Consider the following 21,830-nt stretch of genomic DNA (forward strand, 5'->3'; position numbering starts at 1 on the left):
AGTGATATGCATTGTCAAATTTCTTTACTTTAATCGTGTACAAGATTAAAGATAAAACGAGCTGGCGAACACCGTGATCGACAAAATGACTAAAATCTTTATCTTCATACTTTTCAACTGACTTATTTTTCTTTAATTCTTAAACACCACTCGTTTGCTTCTAACACCATTAAGTACTTTTTAGGTCGAAAATAATACTTACCGTAGCACGTAGAGTCGATTTAAAGTCGATCTTTGGTCGTAAAGTAGGTTTTCGGTCCTGGTCCAAATACCGACTCTAAAAGTCCTAAAGGTTTGTGAGATAATAGCTACCTTGTAAAAACGTTTTTGGTCGTTTTAAAGTCGGTATGGCGACTCAACATTTTGGACCACTTGCCGACTAAGCATTGGAATTATTTAGAATAAGAACGCCGACCTTGAATTGTTATAGCTGTCGTGACTTTAAAAAAGACATTACACATTTATAGCCCAACCAACGGTCGACTTATATCTGACATTTTATTTGCCAATTAATCCTCAAAACTGTGAAACTTTTGCGATTTAATAAAACAAATTGAAACATTTTTAAAATAACATCTATTCTGTATTATATTTTTTCGAAAAAGATCGTATATTCAATCTGAGAATGTTTCCTTTTTAAAAAATCTCTCAACTCAAGTAGGTTATATACATATAGCTAAATATGTTAGAGTAAGATATTTTCAATGAAGATTTAATAGTTAGTTTTACTAAGCCCCAAGAAACTATAGAACGGAAATAAATTCATTGCTTCACTCCCGTTCATGGGACATCACCAATTACATACATGTATATAGCTATTTATATAGCTATATTTATGACTTTACGTTGTCATTTTCAATCATATAAAATATCAAAAAGGAAGTCGGCCCGACTATCTGACGGTGTCGGGCCGACGTCGTTTCGACGTAATTATACAGTACATTCTTAGTCGGGATGACGTCGGTAATTTTGGGTATTTATCTTGATCGTCGACGTCGGCCCGACCCTACTTTGCCATACCGGCCCACCGATGTTTCGGAGTGCATACGACGAACATTTAAAGTCGGCAGAAGTCGAACATACGACGTCGGGCCGACCCTAAATCAAGTAGGACATTTCGACCCTAAATAGTGCAGTGTGCCAACGTCCACCCGACTCCGCGAATTGCGGTTCCCGCCGACGTCGGCCCGACTCCGATTTGCTACAGGGGTAATTGCGTCGCTATAGGACATAGGGAGCAAATGCTCCCCAAGCTTTTTGGGTGCAGATGGGGAAGACCCAGGGGAAGGATCGGAGTCCTTTGACCTGAGCCTCTTGAGTGCAAGGGTTACTTTGTCACCCAAAGGTGAATGAACCGCCCACTTGGTAAGCCATACGGCGCTGTTTTAGAGGGTCGGGTACCATCCAAGGATGACCCAGACAACCCATCGAGCCGGGTACTGCTGGATGCAGACCCTCTTGCTCAATGCTTTGTTTATTTTGTACAGAATAAATAAGAAATCCCACGAGTAAGGAGGGAAGTAGACGGTCACCATCCGGTAGTCCTCCTCCGCAGGTGGAACGCTAGTTACAATGGCACTTTGCCTGGCTCCCCAAGGGGATATTTAGAGATACCATATTTTCGCTTCCCATTCAGCGCTCAGCAGGATACCTTACACCTTGACTTAAGTAAGAAGCAGAGCCTTAGTTGGCCAGCATGAAGAGTTGCCCCTCCACCACATAGAGGTTCAAGGTAGCTGTTTATGACTGAGTGATTAGGGTTATAGCCCTGAAAAATTTTCCACTACCAAAAACGAAATGAAATAAAAGTATGGTTCAACCAAATACAGTTTCGTATTTATTAAAATTAAAATATAAATCGCCTAGTATTTAAAATGAACACTAACAGCCTATTCTATAGACTTGTTTAAAAATATCTGACACACAATTGTATTCTTTACAAAAAAAAAATCAAGTTGAAACCAACAAAATAATTCTTATGCTACAGTGCAAAGACGTTTTATGCACCAATAAATTTGCTCCCAAAAACATAAAATTTCATATAAAAGTAATCAAAGTTGCGTAAAGTCTCTAGAGTCATTTTTGTCTAATTTTGCACTGCTAATGCACGATACACCAATCTCTTTATTTTCAAGTTGAACTTCATTTGTGTACGATTTGACTTCTGTTGGTATTTGAGAGGATCTCAAAGAACTATGCCACAAACCATATGTGAAGTATATTGTTAAACCAACAGCCATCCAAGCTGAGAAACGTATCCACGTAATCTCACTAAGCTGAAACATGAGGTACATGTTGATACCTATACTTAAATAGGGAATGAAGGGAACCAAAGGAACCTTCAAAATAAAATAATGTTAATTATGATTCATACATTAAAAATTTAAAAATAGCCTACCTTAAATGAAAGCAAAACGGTGGACGAAGGCTGTCTACAAAGACAGAATATAAGGGTCAATATTGCTGCGAAGACTATGGCAATTAATACAATAAAAGATTTATCCAAGTTAATGATTTTATCCAAAGTATATGTAAGCAGCCCATCAAATATTACTAATAACAAACCTGAAAATTAAAATAATAAATACAAAAAACTTGGAGAATCGGATTCAAATGGGCCAAATTTACTTGTAATAACTATTAGGTAGATGCTTAAATTGGATGACAATGAACTGGGTTGTTTCAAATCGTCCCAGTTTACAAGCTGCCGAATGATATCCCTGACGGATGGCTTCTGAGCTAGGTTCGTACTGCAAATTGTCATTTCAGAGTTTCCACTAATTGTGGTCTTAGACCCAATCAAATTAGTGTCTGAAGAAGCTACGCTGCAAATTCAACTATTATAAATATTCCGTTTTTCTGAAGTTCAAAACACATCATAGTATTTTACCTTATTCCTGAGCTGGTCACACCATCATACTTGTACCTTTCAAATACATTAATTAACAAAATTCTTAAAATTAAGAACTTTAATTAAGAACTTCTGTACCTTAAGATGAGAACGGATAGTGCAACTAAAGAATAGGCCAACAAAGTTCCTATGGACATCATGTCAGCGAGCTCTGCTACGTTAAAAATCATTGCCATAACGCCTGGAAAGGAAAATGTTACTTCCATTAAACAAAAAAGAGAGGGATACTCAATTTTAAACTCACCAGCAAAAAGGCCAGAAAATACAGTAGCAATAATGGGAGTTTGGGTTCTAGGGTTAATATTTGCAAGAAATCTGTAAATTAAACCGTCGGAGCCCATTGCGTAAAATATCCTAGGCAATGGGAACATAGCGCACAGAAGACTGGTCGAAAGTCCTGCGAGTGCTCCAACAGAAATAACCATTTCCGCCACACTGTATCCAACTTTCTTAAATACATATGGAAGTGGAGCATTATTGTTTTGGTCATAATAGGGCCACATCAAGGTTTGAACCGATGACACCCCAAAATACGCCAAAAATACAAACAATAGTGACAGAACAATACTGATTGGTATTGATTTTTGTGGATTTTTAACTTCTTCACCTTGATTTTATAGGAAACGTGTTAAAATATTATAAAGTTCTTAGAGCTATTAGTAGTAATTACCGGTTGTTGCAATCACATCAAATCCAATGAAGGCGTAAAAGCAAGTAGCTGCTCCCGACATCATACCAGATAGACCATAAGGCATGAAACCACCTTCACCACCACCTTTCTCTTTAACCTTAAAATGTATTCGAATAAAGATTTTAATAAATGTAATACGCTCCATTTTTAATGTCATACATTGGTTAATTGCCAATTTTGGATATCTGACTTGAATAAGCCACATATTACGACATAAACAACAATCAAGAGATTAACAGCGGTGAAAACATTGTTGAATTTGGAAGATAACTGCACACCCAAACATAATGTAACTAATAAATTAAATTTGTATTAAATTACTGCATAAAAACTAATTAGTGAAAATTTCAATCTTACATGTTAAAACCATTATGCTGTAAAAAAATCCTCATACATTAAAAAAGTATCAAGAATACTAAATTAATTTTCTACCTACATTCCAAATGCGAGGAAATCTGGAAATTTTGAAATGTTATTCAAATTTATTGGCATTTTCTCTGTTAAATATCTCTCCACTTCATTATCAGCGAGAGAGTCTATGTATGCGCTATAGCCCCGAGCAACCGAGGCAGCTCCTAAAATTAAAAAATAAGGTTAAATATTCACACTAACGAATTTTGGACGGGCAATGTACCTATAACATATTCCAGGATAAGATTCCAGCCAATAATGAATGCCATAAGTTCCCCAACCGTTACATAACTATAAATATATGCTGAACCAGCCCTAGGCACACGTGCTCCAAATTCAGCGTAACATAATCCTGTAATATAAATAAAATATTTTAATTGCTACATTCTAAAAGCAATTAGAAATAAGATTAAAATTAACCTGCAAAAACGGATGCTACAGCTGCAATGAAAAAACTAACAATAACCGCAGGACCTGCTTTTGTACTGGCTACTTGCCCTGCAATTACGTAGATTCCAAGTCCCAAAGTGCTCCCAATTCCTAAGTAAAGTAAACATTAAAACCATTTAACAAAATGTCTGTAGGGAAAATTTATTTTAAATAAAATCTCTACACAATGTTACTGGGAAAATATTTTGACATTTATTAAAAGTTTATATAAAAATTACAAAATTAACAATTGACTTCTTCTAAAAACTGCGACAAAGTGGATGAATTAACTGGAATAAACAAATATTCTAAACCTTCGGCAGCTTTTCTCATTTTTAACATATTGTGGTCTTTAAATTCTATTAATTGGGTTCTTAGAGTTAAGTCACTGTTGACTAGAAACGCCTCACGACATTGACGGAAAAGTTCCCCAAATGAAAGTCCCAAAAAACCAGCTTCATTACACTTTTCCAGTTGAGATTTGGCAAGTAGCTGAAATATTCCTTGAGCATTAGGTGTTAAACTGAGGTAGACGTGTCTTAAAGAGCTAATAGCGAGGGTTTCTGTCTGTTGACCTTGCAGAGAATTTTCATAAGACGTTTCAATGCGATATGTTTCAAAAGTGTGAGTTTCAAACCACAACCATTTGAAAATACTTATTTTGTTTGTGTCAAATAAAAGGGCTGAATTAACGTGATCAACAGTAGCTATAATATGAATGCGATCACACTTGGCTAAGTGTCCCAAAATGGAAATGGTCTTATCATTGGCAAAAGAATGTCCATCAATATTGTGTATTATTAAGTAGAGTTCCATTCCTTTCTCTTCCAAATATTGATTAATGAAAGCGCAATGCTCCATAAAACTTGGAAATGTTCCATTGTGATCTAAAGCTTCAACAGTGATGGAATTTAAAACTTCCTTAATTGATAAACTAGGAAAAAATCCATGTACTACAACTCTCAATTCCTCATCCAACTTGCTAGTAAATTCATCTAAAAGAGCCTTCTTAGAACCTACTCCGTATAATAATATATTGAAATTATCAACTAAAAGATCTCTCCATCTCTCAAAGAGTTGACAATGTTTTTTAAACAGTTTCTTCTTTTCCTCTACGTGACTATCTTCTTGACATTTTAAAAGTTCTTGTACTTCTTCAAAATCTATTTTCTCCATTTTTCCTTTAACTGAAGTTGGATTAGAGATAACAGCTTTATTTTTGTTGCTATTTAGAATGCATTGTTCAACGAAATATTTAGTGCTGTATTGTACAGGGATACCATAATCCAAATCATTTTCAGAAACTTTAACATCTTCGTAGTCACTGCTACTAGATTCCTCTTCAGAGTAATCTTTTAATAGAGTTTTACTTGGCTTTATATTAGCCTTTTGAGAACCAAGTTCTGTGATATATGTTTTACAAGGACTTGTATGTCTTTTGGGAAGGGCTTCATTTTGTTCTTCATTCACTTCACTGTCATGGTCAAGTTCATTTATTTCTTCGTCAATGCTAATATTATCAACAGATAAAGTTGTACTCGCTTTCAACGAATTTCCATTCGATTCAGTAGCCCGACTTCGAATAGATCTGCTGCTGCTTTTTTTCGAAACACTATCATTTTTAAGCCTTGTCTCTCGAAGTAAAGATGGTTTATTCTCCAAATTGTAGTTAACGGGTGTTTTGGTTTGAAGACGCGTACTTTTTCTTCTTTCATTTGTTTCACCCGACATAATTTAAATATACTACAGTATTAAAGTTAAAGAATTATTAACAAAGAAATAGTTACTCGAATATCCTTGCTCGAATAACTCGATTGCTTAAACTTTTTGGAGCAGACGAAATTAAATATTTCTCAAAGTTTCGTCACGCCACTAACGGAATTATTAAGTAAGGAAGGAAATTCAAACAGCAAAAACTAAGAACCAAACATTTTAAATTATTTTTGAATTTAACTTAAAATCATTGATTAACACTCATAACAATAAAATAGTATATTTACCGAGTAAAGTTAAGTCGTACGTTGATAAACATCTTTTCAATTGCGATTCCGAAGCCCCATCCAACTCTATGCTCTGCTTTCTTATTAAAGCACCGAAGAAATTTCGAAACAACCTCATTTTGTTATCAAATTGTGAATGAAAATGAGCTCGAAAATATCAATCCACCTAGTAACTGAAACCTGCAAATTATAACGAGTCGTATCATTATAGACAATAATCAGCTGTTTACTTTGTCACCATATAAATTACTTAATCCCTTAACACGTAAAAAGTGTGTTACTTGGCAAATTTTGTCCGTGTTATTCTAGCACTCGACGCGACAATAAAACGGGAATATATTGAACTCAATTTTCCACGATACATTACATCGACCTTGGATACTGCGCGATTTACAAGGTTTTTCTCGCTTTAAGGGCGAGGACGATAAGAATTTGAGCTAATATTGCAATAAAACACCTCTTAATCGGTCATATATTTCCAACCATCTTGTACGAGTCTGGGGTTATACGGAAATTATTGCGATATAACGGTGCAAGTAACTCTAAGAGGGAACCGAATAAATCTTTCTCTCTAATTCCAACAACATCAATTCGAAACGCGAAAGCCGTACTATCAAATGACGAAGTCGTGGAATTTTTTGAAATTTTCTTGAATATTCTGGTTGGTTTTAATCTAATCTAAAAGAAAAAAAAATGAAGTGGAATAATGTCGAGGCTCGGGCGCAAATCAGCAATATTCCCATACATTACCGACTAGGTTTTTCTCCTTCTCAAAACACAAGTACGGCATTTTAAGTTAATAATTTCATGACACAATGAAAGGCGTAAAGCCAGAAGTCTCTTATCGCGGCATCCCCAACAAAGAAAAAGACTATCAATTATCCGCGAAATTGTTTGCACAAGAGCTTGAAAGAACTCTCTTTTACGATATCATTTACGGGGAAAACAATTCCGTGTATCCTGTACCGGAATAAAACAGAGCTTTACTGTTTTATTTCCTAATAAGGTTTTAACAGATGTGTTTAGTATATCTCGTACGAGAGAAATATATCCAATAGACGCGATTTTCTTGCCAAACCATGGATGTTAACACAGTGGCGTAGCTAGCATGGGTGACACCCGGGGCGGATATCATGGTGTGCTACTTACTAGTATCTAGTTTGTGTAAGTTTTTACTTTTATTCACGGTCGGGTGTCACCCCCAAAACACGCCCAAACGGGTGGCAACTGGGGCGGACCACCCCCCCTAGCTACGCCACTGTGTGAACACCACATAACGACTTAACATTTACCGCCGGTATTACCACGACTAAAGATGTAAAATGTAGAAATTAAACTGCGTTGGGATATTTAGTTAAAAATAATCCACATTTTCCCTATCTAAAAGTTAAGTTAACCAATTTATAATGTATTTCGACTCACACTATATTTACTTGCGAAATTTATTTTGTAAAATCAGCTGGAGCCTGCAAAAATACATGTTTCCAGCGAATACCATTAGGGAGGTGTAATTGCCCATCATGAGAAAGTAAAGGCGTTCCTATAGTTCCTTTAACTTGTTAGCGAAACCAAATAATAACCACAGCTGGCTGTTTAATTATTTCATTTTGAGGAATAATATTTTTTGTTAAAACGGGTTTAAAACGAGTTTATATCCCGGCCGCAGCGTTCTTTTGAAAAATTTTAAAACACAACAAGACAGGTGTTTTGTTTTACCACTGTTCAACGTTGTAATACAGTCCTTCACCCCTTTGTAGGGCCCCAACCTCTAGGTACCGACTTCATGCCTCACGAAACGCTTACCTACAATAGTTTTCAGTGCCAAGAAACAACGAAGAGCATGAGCCCGCATGCGATAGAAAGAAGTACTTCGAAAATGGGGGTCAAATCGAGAGTAACGCGAAATATTCCTCGTTGAAATTAACGAAATAACTGACGAATTTTTGCGTCGCGTCGAGACATTCTGACTAACACGTGGTCTTTATCACGGACAAAATTGATATTCTAAGCACGAATGCACGAATACTTAAAAATACGAAATTTTGTTTTACCCTCAAGGACATCGACTGAAAACACGACTAATATTCCCCTTTTTCCACACCCATTTTAATGTTATTCTACGTCAAATACCACGAGTTACAATTTGACGATTAGAGTTTCCTAAATTGGTTTTAATCAGTGTAAATCTAGTTAAATGAAATTTAAAACCATGTATTTGAAAACTCACCGATTAGGAGAATGGACGATAAGTCGCTCGGTTTAGAAGGAGGGTTAACTACCCTGCCAACCAAATCGCGTTTTTAAAAGGAATACGGAAGAGAGGATCGGAGAGGGATCCGTATTCTCCGAAGCTCTTCTTCGATGTGATGTTATTTTTGTCCCTTCCCCGTCCACGTCTGTTCGTTCACCGGTGGGATGACGAAATCTCCTAACCGTAAAAAAACGTGTTGTTGTTTGGTTTAGGAAGAGGCGTGGGATCGTGTTTGGATTAGATAAAGAGCCTATTCGTTTGTTACTTCGCCGGCTTAGTGACAAATAGTACTTATTAAATCCGTAAAGGTCCGATAATACAGTTTTAAATTTAAAGAGTGGGTGTTTTTATTGAGGATCAACTGTTCAACAATGGATTCTCGCGTCGAACCGACATAAAATCTTTCTGAATTAAAATTTCCAGAAGAGTCGGCAAAAGATCGGCGTTGCTGTATTGATTGTCCTTGGCGCTTAATATCTATTAAGAAGATTGAAATTGATTAGAATGTCGACGTTTTTAAAGAGACGAAGCTCTATCGCTTACTTCTTGAATTACATTGGCGGATTGGTTCAAAATACTCGATAATTTATCATTACAATGTTTTTCTTCGCTTAAATTCCCGCTAGTTTTATCCAGATCGCATTTAACTCGACTCAGTTCGATCCTAGTTAGTTCAAATTCCTCTTCCGAAGCTTGTATCTATTAAAGAGTGACGATACGGTTGTGTCAGGGATTTCAACTTTTCTTTATCTGATCGTTGTACTCTCGCCTTATTTTTAAATAATCCGTTCTCCTCTTCGGCCGTCATCAAACGATACTCCAAAGTGTTCAAATGGTCTAATTCCCGCTTCTGACTCTCGCATTTAACGCTAAGTAGCTTAAAGGCCTGTAAAAAGGAACCAATGCGTCATTCAAGATTATCCGCAAATGTTTATTTCCAGAGGAATAAACAAGTCGCCATCTAGCCATTTAGATTTTTTCTCTTCAGCGAATTTTCGCCTCTCGTTTTGATATTAGGTGGTTTCTTTTCGGCTGTTCTGGGTTCGAGTCAGTGTAAAAACATTTTCACAGAATGGCTGCCTGTGACCAAAGATAATATAAACGTCGTACCCTAGATTCGAATTCTGAGAGCTTTCTGATTGAAGGATTTGTATCGAATCATTTACCCACTTCCGGCACGTGACTTCCGAAAAGTCGGCCTTTATCGGTCGCTGCCATCTGCCATTATGCCATATTCCTATAACAGCCAACTATAATAACGCACTGCTCGTCCAACCACGCGTCATCAAAATTGGCCGTGGTCTTATCTATAGTTGGTTACCATGGTAATTAGGGAGCCAATTTTTTCGGAGTTCCGGTAGGCAGTGGGCAAACGCTATTGACTACGCGCGAAACGGAGATTTCGAATCTAGGGTACGAGGTTTATATCATATTTGCTGTGACCATTTAGCAGATAAATTCTGGCTAGCAGGCGACAAAATCCGATTTACTCTTTTTACACCCCCAGAAGTAGTAAAAAGAGTAGCCCTAATACTCCGGAATAAGCGAATAGTTTATGAGTAATTATCATCCCCGAAACAGGCGAATAAACCGTTTTAGGGTTATAAAAAAGGTACACTTTTAGTCTGACAACACTCTAACGTTAAAACTACGGAATCGAGTCTATTTCTAAAATAACTAACACTTTTTTTTTACTCCACCACCGAGTGTCGCAGCTTTGTGGCATTTTAAGTATCTCATAGCCCAGATCTTTTTGGGAGTTTTCAAAATATTCGCTTCTAATAACCGAATTGCTTTGAAAATTGTATATGGCCTGAACCAAACCAAGTAGTTCCCTAACTGCCAATATTTTGGAGCAACAGTCAACTAAAACTAAATTTAAGCGGTGCGCGTAGCAATGCACGTACGGACAATGTCCGCCTACTGCCTCTTCTACTTTCACCCTCACTCCTTTTACGTGTCCGCTCATTACACTTGCCCCGTCATATGTTTGTCCAACGCAATTCTCCAGTTTTAAACCACCCTCTGTCAAAAGATTTATAATTGCCAAGCTGATAAATGTAAATCAGTGAAACCTAGAAATCTTTCTTCGACACCTATTTCTATTCTAGTATATCGAATACAAACGCTTAGCTGCGCCACCCCTGCATTGTCTCGGGTTTCATCGGCAATTACAGAGTAAAACCCACCGGATTCGATGACCTCTTCGACAATCATTTTCCTTACTAAATTTGCACAAATGTCAATTATTTCATTTTGTACAGTGCTGTGAATATATTTTGCATTATTGGGCATACTCTCGCATTTCGCTTTCAAATCAGGACATTTTCTTTTCAAGCATTCGATATTTGTCGTACCAAGAAGAAATGAAACCACGATTTTTACCACACATTAAAGTTTTAGGAAAAGGACTGAGTTTAGGCTGAACTGGAAGGCAATCTTTATCTAAACTAATATCCAATTCATGTAAGCGCACTTCTGTTAAATTAGTTAAATCTTGCACATCGGCAGATATAGTAGGGTTTCTAATAATTTCGGCTTCATTACTTAGTGCAATGTCTAAAGCAGAACTGACGTTTGGAAGAACCTGAGAAATATTACCACCTTCGAATTCTAAACCCTCTTTATTTCCCAAGCTTTCCCCGGGACTATCATTATGACTCTTGCCTGACGATTTCAAAAAACGTTCCATTGCGCCTTTCTGACTACTAACAACACCCAGTTTTGGCAATCCCCCCTTCCGGTCCTCTTCACTGACGTCGTCAAATTCCAAGAAACTAAATGTCTTTGTTGTGTGTATTGTAGCTTCTCACTGACACCGAGGCAAAAAGACAGGTGTCCCTGCACTTTGCGGCCTAGCATGACGTATTTCCCCCTCCCGGCGTCACCATCTCTTATCAGTCAATTCAAAAGAAAAAGTTTTTTCAAGGGGAAAATCTATAATCACGGACAGCGTTGCCAACCGTACTCTAATTATAGTACATTTCGATAAAATTAACTTTCGATTTTCTTCGTTTCCAATCTGTTATATTACTCTCAGTAGGCTAAAAATGGAAATATCAAATCTTATTTTATAAACTAGTAACTAAAAATATTGAGGGTTATAATAGGCACCGTTTCAAAAATTTAGAGGCCCCCAAAGTAGGCCTACACTTTTTCAACGTAGGCACGTGCCTACTTGTGCCTATTGCTGGCGGGGAGCCTGGACAACAGGCGAAAAGATACCACCTATTATTCGTTTAACACGCGCTTTTCAAATAGTTTGGTAACGCCATATTGGTTAAGAAAGTGAGCAATCATAATGGCTTTCACGAACGCGTGTTGCGGCGCTGCTACCTTGCATTGCGACTATTACCTTTGTCAAGGCTTCGAACTGAATGGCTAATTTTCCCTCCGTCATTTTATAGATCGCCAAATCGTCTTTGTACCTTTTGAGCGTCCGACTCAACGTTTGATTCTCGCGGACCACTGCCAAACTCTTTTCAGCGGCATCCTTCAACTGGACGTGCAACTGAACGTTCTCTTCGATGGTCTTCTTCACCGTAAAAGACATTTGATCGTTGGATGCCTTCCGGAATTCGTACGACAATTTGTCCACGCGTCGAACCACGTCCTGAACCAGCTGCTCTTTGTCTTCCAAAACTTCCCGCCCGATTCGGTCTAATTCGTCTTTGTAGAAGCTCTCACGTTCGACTAATTTCGCCTCCGTGTCGGCGAGTTTCTTGAGTATATCTTCCTTTTGAACTCGAAAGTCTTCCAAAGCCGATAGTTTACCATCTATAAGAATTGCGAATCTGTTTTAGTAACCTACAAGTTAGTTTCGTACGTTCATGCTCTACCATTCCTTAGCCACAGTCAATGCTTCGAAATTCAAAGCTATATATCTTTCATTATATTCTATAAGTGTGAAAAGCCTGTATGGAATTGACGTCATACACAAAAAGATAAGCAACTTAAAACCAATGGTCACGCGTAACTCCAAAACGCACTTATTAGTTCTAAGACAGTGGTGGATTATCCAATAGGGCCTTGTTGTCTCGGGGGCAATAAAAGTTTCAAAAAACCACTTTTACTTCAAAGTGCCTTATGATAATATTGCGGCTATTGCTTCGCGGGAAACATAATCCGCCACTGGTCTAACAACAATGTATTCATTTCGACCATCAATATCTAACTATACAGGGTGTTAACTAAAAAACGATACAGAGCCCATTACTCAAAATTTGTTTTATGTAAGAATTTGAAATTTGCAGGTTACATAGAGGGTGCAGGGGGACAAATGACAATGAAATTTCAATGACCTTGAACCAGGTCTTCAAGGTCATTCAAATTTTATCTCGAGAACCATTAGGATTAGAAGAATGGTTCCAATTAGAAATGTGTTTTACGTTTAATTTTAAGTCTAAACAGCTTTGACCCGATCTAATTTGACCAATGGGAAGCCGAGAAATGTTAGACCAAAAACCGTAAGGTCGTGTGTGGTATTTTAATCAATACAAGACATTTAACGGCTTATAAATCGAAAACTACCAGATCTAATGGATCAAAATTGCCTTGACACTCTAAACTGAGTGAGGGAGTTCAAAATTTGTAACTTATGATGACCTTGAAACATTAGTTCAAGGTCATTCAAATTTTTTCTCGAGAACCATTAAGATTAGGAGAATGGTTCCAATTAGAAAAATGCCCGCCAAGGTTTTTAAAGTCAACTTACTTTTCACCTGAGGTAAATAAACCAATAAAACTCCAAAATAAACGTTAATTAATTGTTTTAACACGTACCAAGTATTTTTATTAACGTTTTTGAGTTTAAATGTTTTAAACACAAAAGAAACGAAACAAGTAATTGAAATAAATAAGCAACTAATAAACGTAAGAATTATTTACAAATAATTTAAATAAATAAATAAATAAATAAATTATGAAAAAAAACTGAAGATCAACTTTCCCAATTCTGCCTGAGCTTCCCTGGTACTACGGGTGGGAATTGCATTAAAATACGCTAAGACATCTACGTCTAAGTTGCCTACTCAGTTTTGTGGTCTTATACTTTAAAAAAATACTTGGTACGTCTTAAATTAATTAATTAACGTTTATTTTGGGGTTTTATTGGTTTATTTACCTCGGGTAAAAGGTAATTTGACTTAAAAAACTTTGGCGGACATTTTCCTAATTGGAACCATTTTCCTAATCCTAATGCTTCTCGATATAAATTTTTAATGACCTTGAACTAAAGTTTCAAGGTCATCATAAGTTACAAATTTCGAGCTCTCCCACTCAGTTTAGAGTGTCACGACAATTTTGATCCATTCGATTTGGTAGTTTTCGATTTATAAGCCATTAAATGTCGTGTCTTGATTAGAATGCCACTAACGACCTTTTGGTTTTTGGCCTAACATTTCTCGGCTTCCCATTGGTCAAATTAGATCGGGTCAAAGCTGTTTAGACTTAAATTTAAACGTAGAACACATTTCTAATTAGAACCATTCTTCTAATCCTAATGGTTCTCGAGATAAAAATTGAATGACCTTGAAGACCTGGTTCAAGGTCATTGAAATTTTCATTGATATTTGTCCCCCTGCACCCTCTACGTAACCTGCAAATTTCAAATTCTTAAATAAAACACATTTTGAATAATTGCCTCTGTATCGTTTTTTAGTTAACACCCTGTATAGGTATACACTTGCAATGTCTAAGGAAGATTTTTACGGCCGTGATGAAGCTCGTAGAAATGGGCGTGTCTTAAAGCGGGAAAACTCACGAGAAAAACTCTCGCGCCTCGCTACCCTCATTCGACGAAAACTCGTCATTAAGCCTAGTCATGGTTATTATATTATTAGCTTACCTGATTATCTCTTTTATAACCATACAAATACCTGAAATTAGGTACCACTACACTTCTTTCGCGAAGAACATTATAATTACTTTAAAATATTAATGCACGCGGATTTTAGGGCGGAGTTATTCTGAAACCGATTGCATCATGGCCCAAGCGATGCCTTTGGTTCAACATTCTTATACATATATACGTTCTTGGTAATATGGGGGGCGATTCTGTAAGAAATCGAATGAGAATTCGATCTCGATACCCTATACCATGTCGAGATCGACTTCGACAATTTACATTGATTTATGCATATTCGAAATCTTTACCGAATACCATTCGTCGAGATCTCGAAGTTCGAAATCTTGTTTTCGATCGAAAATTGGATTTCGAATATTTACAGAATAGGCCCCATGTTGTCCTAATGTTAGAAATACTGAAATCATATTAAATTCATGATCTTTCTAGAAAATGCTCTTAGAAAAGTTTAACACAAGGCTGATATGAACCTGACGCACGTATAAGTGGAACGTAATTATAAACTTATGGCAATACTTAACTAAGCAACATATTATCTTCAGTGAGGCGATCTTTGCATTGTTGGTACTCCACTCGCAACTGGTTGTACCGGTAATCCAGCTTCTCGATATCTTTCCGATGTACCTGTTGAATTCCAATCAATCTTTCGTGTAACTCGCTGATTTCCACAGCTCGATCGCTCAAAGCTCGTTTGAGGAAGGCGACTGTGTCCTCCTTGTCCTTGACCTCTTCGTCGTATCCCATTTTATAGGTTTCAGTTTCCTGTTTCAGTTTTTGGATCTCTTTGTCACGACTGAAAAGTGGTGAAGAATATAGCTACTACTACTTCCTTCATGGTGAAACTTCGAAGTTGCGCCAAAATAAATATGTGAGTCACGGCCAAACTATGATCAAGTGCTACCACGATATAACGACTTACGAGTAATCAAAGCTGTCCGTATACAGTTGTAGACTATAATTTTGTAGTAAATATTAGGCGCTTAAATAAATCATCCTCCCAGGAAATCGATAAGAATTAATATTTCCCAGAGCAGGACCCGCAAGGTACTATTTACATAGTGCTTGTGGAAATAATGGAAATTTTTCACCTGTAAACAGAACGTCGTGTTTTTGCCAAGTCTTACTATGTCAAAAAAGCTACCTGGTTTAAACGCAACGCCATTGCGAACGCTTGTTGCTGCCGTCTAGGAGCAACAAACACAACACCCCACACAAGGAGAACGCAACCCGTCAAAAGTCGTGGATTTTCTTGTGTACATTTTTCATTGGTTAGATGCTTTAGCGCCTGCTGCCGCCGTCGGAAGGGGAAAATTCTGAAATTGTTTCCCCCCCCCCCCCGCTCGTAAAACGTTCAGCGTAAAGGCTCGTGACGCTCGTCCAATGAAATTCGTACACAACCCTTCGTTAGCGTGTTTAAAGGCTAGCTGCGTTTTCCTTGTGTTTGTTGCTCCTAGCTGCCGTAAAGGTAAAAAATTTCAATATTTGAACAAGCACTATACACTCTTTTTCGCGCCTTTATTTTACCCCTCTTACTTGCCTCCCACTCGTCGGCCATTGCCTCTGCCCTCAGCGGGGAGTCTAGCATCCACTCTTTGGGTATCCGTAATGGAGGATGGGGCTGAAAGGGGGAAAACAAAACATGGACGCACCCAGGAAAATACCGCGAAAAAGAGTGCATATAAACAGTGACTTGCAGGTCCTGGCTGCCGGAAATATTACTTCTTGGCGATTTCCTGGGAGGGTGATTTATTGAGGCGGTGCCTACGTTATTTTTGAGGCGTCTATTCGATAATTTTCTGGCTTTGATACTATAATTTAAGATTTGGGACCTGACAACGATGAGTAAGAGATAAATTATTTACTTCTGATAACAGCTAGTTGGTTGACGTGCCCTAAATGCCCCATTATAAATCGAATGATAGCTGCATTAGATAAAAATATTTACGTAGAATATGACTTACTTTTCCAACTTATCCTCGAGACTCTTAATTCTAATGTCTAACAAGGCTCTTTCAGTGTAAGTTAATTCCTCTTCCTCCCCTCCACTCAAGGGGCCATTCTTCTCCTGAATCGCTTCTTTTCCTGTTTTCTTAGCGCCGCCTTTTTTCTTCTCCGAGGATTTATCTTTCGACTTTTTCTTCTTTTTAGTTTTAGAAGTCAACGGCATTGTAATTTTAAATTAAGTAGACTATATTCCTACTTTCTGAAAAGGAAGCCCACTGCAGCTTTTGAAGTTCCTGAAAAGGCACTTTTCTTTGTTTATATCAGAGCGCGTTAGTTTCCACCTAGCAACCAAAGAAACCGCGGGAAATTTAAATGAACCACATTGAAGTACATATATATATTTATTTATTTGTCACAAAATAGTTTGTATACATTTATAATACAAGAACTAACAATATTTACAACATTTTGATTGTAAACCATTTGAAAAATAATATACCTTTGAAATAGTTAAAGGTAGCTTGTAAAATGTTATCTAAAACGTTTATACAAGTACAAAAATGTATAACGTGGAATGACATTTAATCTTTTGTAGGGATGGTTCTTATAATATCCATGGTATATAAATAAACTTATTTAAATTAATTGACAAGCATAATTAAAAGTGGATTGAATTTAAACACTTAAAAATTAATTTTAAGGCTTAAAAATCAAAACATAATACGAATAAACACAAAATCTATGCCATTTTGTGCAATCTGATAAAGAGTTGTAATTTTAAAAAGATTTGACACAATAAGGTTAGGAGTATTTAACCTTCTGATGTGACAGACTCCTCAACAAATTAATTTGTTCCCGTTCATTTTAATTTCAATAGAATATTAGATCTATTAGTGAGATTGGAAAGGTTAAAGGTTAAATAATTTAGTTTGAGATTTTTTTTAATTTAGAGAGCTTAATTTAAAGAGTGGTGCAAGTAACCTACCAACATTATTTAAGTTTGGTTCAATCAAATAATTTTAAATTAACCTAATTTTATCACAGCCAATATTATATTCCTAATTTCGACTAAAACAATTATAAAAGATACTTATTTCTAATTTGGATAAAATAAGTATTAATCGTAAAGAGCCCGAGGCTACCTTACTTAAGATTTATCATCCTGGAATAAAATCATTTAGCGACTAGAGGAGATTTCTCATTTTTGAACGTATAATCATCGGTATCACTACCGTTACTATCAATGGAAACCTCGGGAGTGGGTTGCTGGTTTAATCTCTCGGAGCTATTCCAGATACCGTAGCCAAAATATATTAAAAAGCCTTTGGAAAAAAAATGTATTCATTAGTATTTTGCTAGAAGCAGTTAAGTTTTAAACATCAGAATGAAATAATAACCTATTGCCATCCAGACCGAAAAACGAATCCAAGTGGCTACTTTTAATTTACACATTAGGTAAGTGTTAGCAAAAACACTAAAAATATAAGAAAAAATTTTAGGCATAGTACAATTTTTGAATTGTTAAAAAAATTATGTACCTAAATATGGAAGTATAAGGCATGCCTGGAGCCTAAAATTTGAATAATAGTTAATTAATTTAAAAAATAATTCCCGCAAAGATTTTAAATATAAATAATTACCTTAAATGGTAAATCAGTGAAGTTTGTGGGTTGAAATTGCAGAGCTATCGTTAATATTATTAAAACCAAAAATAGTATACTGATTGGTACTATAACAAAAACATTTAACAAGTAATCCTCCAAAAATACGAGTAGGGCATCAAGAACCACGCAATTTAAAACTACGAACAAAAAACAAATATTACTCTTTAAATAGATAAATAATCAACTTACAAATACTAGTGATAGGCTGAAACCAATATGATATCGTGATTGGTTACTGATATCGTGATTTTCCCAATTGATTGGTTAGCGTCTAAATAACTGATTTTAACAGATTACAATTTGAAAAATATTTTAAAACAGATTTTTCTTAAAAGCAAGGCAGATGGCGCTGTTAATTTTGATCTTTGGCTACAGGTCTGTGATTGTTTTAAGTGTTTTACCCACACGACCCGTAAGTTATATTAGGTATAGGCATTGGTAATGAACCTCCAATATTGGTTAAATTTACGATATCAGCCGACACTACTCTCAAACTTACCTATAGCAATAATTAAGTAGGTGCTAATTTTGGATGACAATTGCGTAGGAACTTTATGTTTCTCCAAGTTAAAAACTTGTCGTAAGGCCTCTTTACGAGTATACTGTTGGGTTGAAATCATCATACTTTCTGATACATTGACGGAAGCACTAAGTACTGGTGGACATGACTGATAACTATATTGAAATGCAAATAATAATTAAATGAAAATTTAAGTAATGTCGCGGAAAAAATTATATCTAAAGTTATATTGAAAGATTTCGAGAAAGAAGTAAAGCACAAATAATAGGGGAAAACAGAACAATAGGTTGTCATTGATGCTTACGGGTCACTGCTAGACGTGGATGGGGAAGACCTCACAGGGAGACGCATAGGAACTGTTTCCACATGTATTTTGTACCTACAAAAATGAACAACCAACAAATACTAAGGGAACTGACATCATATCGTAACACACTGTTGAATTTACCGTAATATAAGAACTGAAAGGGCAACCAAAGAATAAGCCAAAAGAGTACCTTAAGAAAACAAAATATATTTGTAAATCATTATTTCCAAGTGGAACATTAAAAAATAAATAACAGTAATAACCTATGCTCATCATCTCGCTTAGAATATCGACTTCAAACATCATAGCCATTCCGCCTGCAAAAAATCCAGACAGAACAGTGGCGATTATTGGAGTTCCCAGACGGGAATTAACTTTTCCCAAGAATCGGAAAATAATGCCATCATTTGCCATGGCATAAATAACACGAGGGAGTGGAAACATGCCACCGAGAAGACTGAAAGAATAAATTATACTTAAACAATTGCAATCATATTGAGGATTAATGCGTATTAACCTAGTTGAAAGACCAGCTAAGGCTCCAATAGAAATAATCCATTTGGCACTGTGCCAACCAACCATGTCAAATACATATGGAAGAGGAGCTTGCTGATATTGGTCGTAATAAGGCCACATTAATGTTTGAATAGCAGAGATGCCAAAATAAGCGCAGAAAACTGTCGCTAATGAAATTACTATACTAATAGGAATAGCTTTTTGAGGATTTTTGGCTTCTTCTCCTAAAGTTTTTTATTTAAAAATTATAAAATTTATAAAGAAAACCTACAAACTGTATTTACATACCACTTGTAGCTATACAGTCAAAGCCAACGAAACTGTAAAAACAAGTGGCGGCACCTTGCAACATACTAGAAACTCCAAAGGGGAAAAAACCACCAACTCCTTTGCCATCCGGTACCTAAATATTAAAATTTTTAATAATTAACTTAAAAATATAAAATCATTTAACGATTTAAATAAACTTAACTGTTTCTCTGGGTATTTGCCAATTTTTTATATCAGCTTTAAAGCTTCCACATATAACAACGTAAAGAACGACTAAAAGGTTGATGCACGTAAATACATTGTTAAACTTGGTTGACTCGCTTACTCCGAAGGAAAGAAGACCTGAAAATATTATGTTAACTTAAATAGTTAAATGTTTAGAATGTATTATTTTATTACCAGTTAAAAGAAGAGTTATTCCAAGAGATAAAAAATCTGGATATCCAGAAATATATTCAATATTAATTGGAAGCCACTTTGTTAAAAAGATTTTAACAGGACTGCCCATAAGAGAGTCTAAATAGTCGCTATAACCTCGAGCAACAGATGCAGTTCCTAAAAATCAATATGATAACGCCGTAAATATTTAACTTAATTTTTTATCAAGCATTTTGTTACCAATAACATATTCTAATATGAGATTCCAGCCTATAACAAAAGCTGCAAACTCTCCGACTGTCACGTAACTATAAATATAGGCAGAACCAGCTTTTGGAACTCGACCCCCAAACTCTGCGTAGCAAAAACCTAAAACAGAAAACCGTCAAATACATATACAATTTCTACAAGTACACAAAAGGAACATACCAGAGAAAACTGACACAACAGCGGCTATTAAAAATGAAATTATTACAGCTGGGCCTGATGATTTAGCAGCTACTTGACCTGCTATAACATACATGCCAAGCCCTAGAGTACTCCCAATTCCTAAATATATCAAAATTTGTTAAACAAGATAACAAAAAATTGACAAAAAAATCTTACCTAGAAAAGTTAAATCAAAAGTGCTCAAACATCGCTTTAGATCAGATTTATTCTCAGATGCATCATTTCCCGTTAGCGGTTTCTTTCTCACAAGTGCTCTACCGAAACTTCGCCACGATGCCATATTCCTTAAAATACTATAAACATCAAGTTAAAGTTTGGAAAGCTTCCCTGCATTTTACGATTTTCAAACTAGTTTTTACCAGATCCTGCGAGTTGATGTGGAACTTAGAAGGTCAAAATGAGCAAGAAGAAAAAGTAAATAAGGTTTCCCTTTTTCTTGAAAGGAGATAAGAATTTAGGTGAATTTCTTTTTTGGTCGTCGAACTTTCACGATATAAATGTCATTAAGTCATAGACTGTTGATAAAAATAATTTCTTTCCTGGTTTCTTACTGATATAATATGACGACAGTACGTTAACTTAGAGACTTCGTAAACAAAGATAACGTCAAATTATGTTCCCTTAATTCGGGCCATAAGAAAAGTCAAAGAACGAAGTTCATATTTTGTAACTTAAGCCTTGGTGCATATTTAAATGTAATATTTATAGCGTAATTTATTTAGTTATCTAGTTAGAAATGTACGATAATAATGAAGTTAATGATAAAACAGAAATTAAAAATAAATGGGTTAGAAATTTACGTTATGAATCCCAGTAATGCCAAACGTCAAAAAAACCTGTTTCTTCCTCAAGTAGAAAGATCATAACCGAACACGTGACGTAATGATGTCAACTGCGATAAACTGGCGGGAAAAATAGCCTTGATAATTTTAATTAATTTTAGAAGAGCGTGGTAAAAACTTCAAATAGGGTACGGATAATTTATAAGAATATTACATTCTTATTTTTTTAAATTTAATATAATATTATAAAATTAAAAGTTTAACTGGTTTGGTTTTTCGCGATACGTAATAATGGGGCGTACTCCTTCAGCACGATAAAATTCTGATAAAATTATGGATCTTTGTTTAATTTTTTCTATCAAGAAATTCAAGATCTTTTGTTTGATTTCTTTCAGTCAATTAGGGCACACGTAACCACGTGCTACTGAACTTCCCATTATCGA

At 35.9% G+C, this 21,830-nt stretch overlaps 4 protein-coding genes across 7 annotated transcripts; all 4 read right to left on the bottom strand.

Moving 5' to 3' along the window:
* Nucleotides 1–1,865: 1,865 nt before the first annotated feature.
* On the bottom strand, nucleotides 1,866–8,835 carry LOC149923668 (cationic amino acid transporter 2-like). 4 transcript variants are annotated; one of them, XM_090161357.1, is made up of 14 exons: nucleotides 8,670–8,835; nucleotides 6,443–6,622; nucleotides 4,434–4,553; nucleotides 4,237–4,365; nucleotides 4,039–4,177; nucleotides 3,960–3,976; nucleotides 3,762–3,895; nucleotides 3,582–3,699; nucleotides 3,156–3,518; nucleotides 2,990–3,092; nucleotides 2,891–2,926; nucleotides 2,629–2,825; nucleotides 2,399–2,565; nucleotides 1,866–2,339 (listed from the first exon to the last, which is right to left on the bottom strand). In XM_090161357.1, the coding sequence occupies exons 2-14, from the start codon at nucleotides 6,558–6,560 to the stop codon at nucleotides 2,052–2,054; spliced, it is 1,929 nt and encodes a 642-aa protein (XP_090017483.1). In that variant the 5' UTR covers nucleotides 6,561–6,622; nucleotides 8,670–8,835; the 3' UTR covers nucleotides 1,866–2,051. The 4 variants fall into 4 exon arrangements, with proteins under 4 accessions (XP_090017483.1, XP_090017486.1, XP_090017485.1 ...); XM_090161360.1 differs by lacking the exon at nucleotides 8,670–8,835 and adding an exon at nucleotides 6,724–7,034; XM_090161359.1 differs by lacking the exon at nucleotides 8,670–8,835 and adding an exon at nucleotides 6,693–7,034.
* Nucleotides 4,633–6,328, bottom strand: Orc2 (origin recognition complex subunit 2). Its single transcript, XM_090161362.1, has one exon. The coding sequence runs from the start codon at nucleotides 6,171–6,173 to the stop codon at nucleotides 4,686–4,688; it is 1,488 nt and encodes a 495-aa protein (XP_090017488.1). The 5' UTR covers nucleotides 6,174–6,328; the 3' UTR covers nucleotides 4,633–4,685.
* Nucleotides 8,836–9,050: 215 nt separating the features above from the next.
* Nucleotides 9,051–16,761, bottom strand: LOC149923670 (cilia- and flagella-associated protein 157-like). The gene is made up of 6 exons (XM_090161647.1): nucleotides 16,518–16,761; nucleotides 15,078–15,349; nucleotides 12,049–12,470; nucleotides 9,463–9,579; nucleotides 9,237–9,392; nucleotides 9,051–9,170 (listed from the first exon to the last, which is right to left on the bottom strand). The coding sequence occupies exons 1-6, from the start codon at nucleotides 16,721–16,723 to the stop codon at nucleotides 9,051–9,053; spliced, it is 1,293 nt and encodes a 430-aa protein (XP_090017773.1). The 5' UTR covers nucleotides 16,724–16,761.
* A 121-nt stretch (nucleotides 16,762–16,882) lies between these two features.
* LOC149923671 (high affinity cationic amino acid transporter 1-like) lies at nucleotides 16,883–21,502 on the bottom strand. Its single transcript, XM_090161361.1, has 16 exons — nucleotides 20,965–21,502; nucleotides 20,762–20,898; nucleotides 20,585–20,704; nucleotides 20,396–20,524; nucleotides 20,177–20,332; nucleotides 19,980–20,119; nucleotides 19,796–19,910; nucleotides 19,509–19,731; nucleotides 19,255–19,448; nucleotides 19,133–19,181; nucleotides 18,989–19,063; nucleotides 18,664–18,839; nucleotides 18,141–18,301; nucleotides 18,039–18,070; nucleotides 17,898–17,974; nucleotides 16,883–17,822 (listed from the first exon to the last, which is right to left on the bottom strand). The coding sequence occupies exons 2-16, from the start codon at nucleotides 20,883–20,885 to the stop codon at nucleotides 17,674–17,676; spliced, it is 1,920 nt and encodes a 639-aa protein (XP_090017487.1). The 5' UTR covers nucleotides 20,886–20,898; nucleotides 20,965–21,502; the 3' UTR covers nucleotides 16,883–17,673.
* Nucleotides 21,503–21,830: the final 328 nt, after the last annotated feature.

This window comes from Leiobunum rupestre, chromosome 10 (assembly GCF_980474605.1).
Source record: "Leiobunum rupestre chromosome 10, qqLeiRupe1.1.hap1, whole genome shotgun sequence".
Taxonomy (NCBI): Eukaryota; Metazoa; Arthropoda; class Arachnida; order Opiliones; family Sclerosomatidae; genus Leiobunum; species Leiobunum rupestre.

Coding starts and splice junctions, on each gene's coding strand:
- LOC149923671 (XM_090161361.1), bottom strand. CDS start 20,885: ATGGCATCGTGGCGAAGTTTCGGTAGAGCACTTGTGAGAAAGAAACCG. Junction 20,120..20,176: donor AATAACTCTTCTTTTAACTG/GTAATAAAATAA, acceptor TAATATTTTCAG/GTCTTCTTTCCTTCGGAGTA. Junction 18,840..18,988: donor TCCACGTCTAGCAGTGACCC/GTAAGCATCAAT, acceptor ATTTCAATATAG/TTATCAGTCATGTCCACCAG.
- LOC149923668 (XM_090161357.1), bottom strand. CDS start 6,560: ATGAGGTTGTTTCGAAATTTCTTCGGTGCTTTAATAAGAAAGCAGAGC. Junction 3,519..3,581: donor TGATGTGATTGCAACAACCG/GTAATTACTACT, acceptor TATAAAATCAAG/GTGAAGAAGTTAAAAATCCA. Junction 2,826..2,890: donor GTGACCAGCTCAGGAATAAG/GTAAAATACTAT, acceptor TTGAATTTGCAG/CGTAGCTTCTTCAGACACTA.
- LOC149923670 (XM_090161647.1), bottom strand. CDS start 16,723: ATGCCGTTGACTTCTAAAACTAAAAAGAAGAAAAAGTCGAAAGATAAA. Junction 15,350..16,517: donor CTCGAGGATAAGTTGGAAAA/GTAAGTCATATT, acceptor ACCACTTTTCAG/TCGTGACAAAGAGATCCAAA. Junction 9,393..9,462: donor ACGGATTATTTAAAAATAAG/GCGAGAGTACAA, acceptor ACTCTTTAATAG/ATACAAGCTTCGGAAGAGGA.
- Orc2 (XM_090161362.1), bottom strand. CDS start 6,173: ATGTCGGGTGAAACAAATGAAAGAAGAAAAAGTACGCGTCTTCAAACC.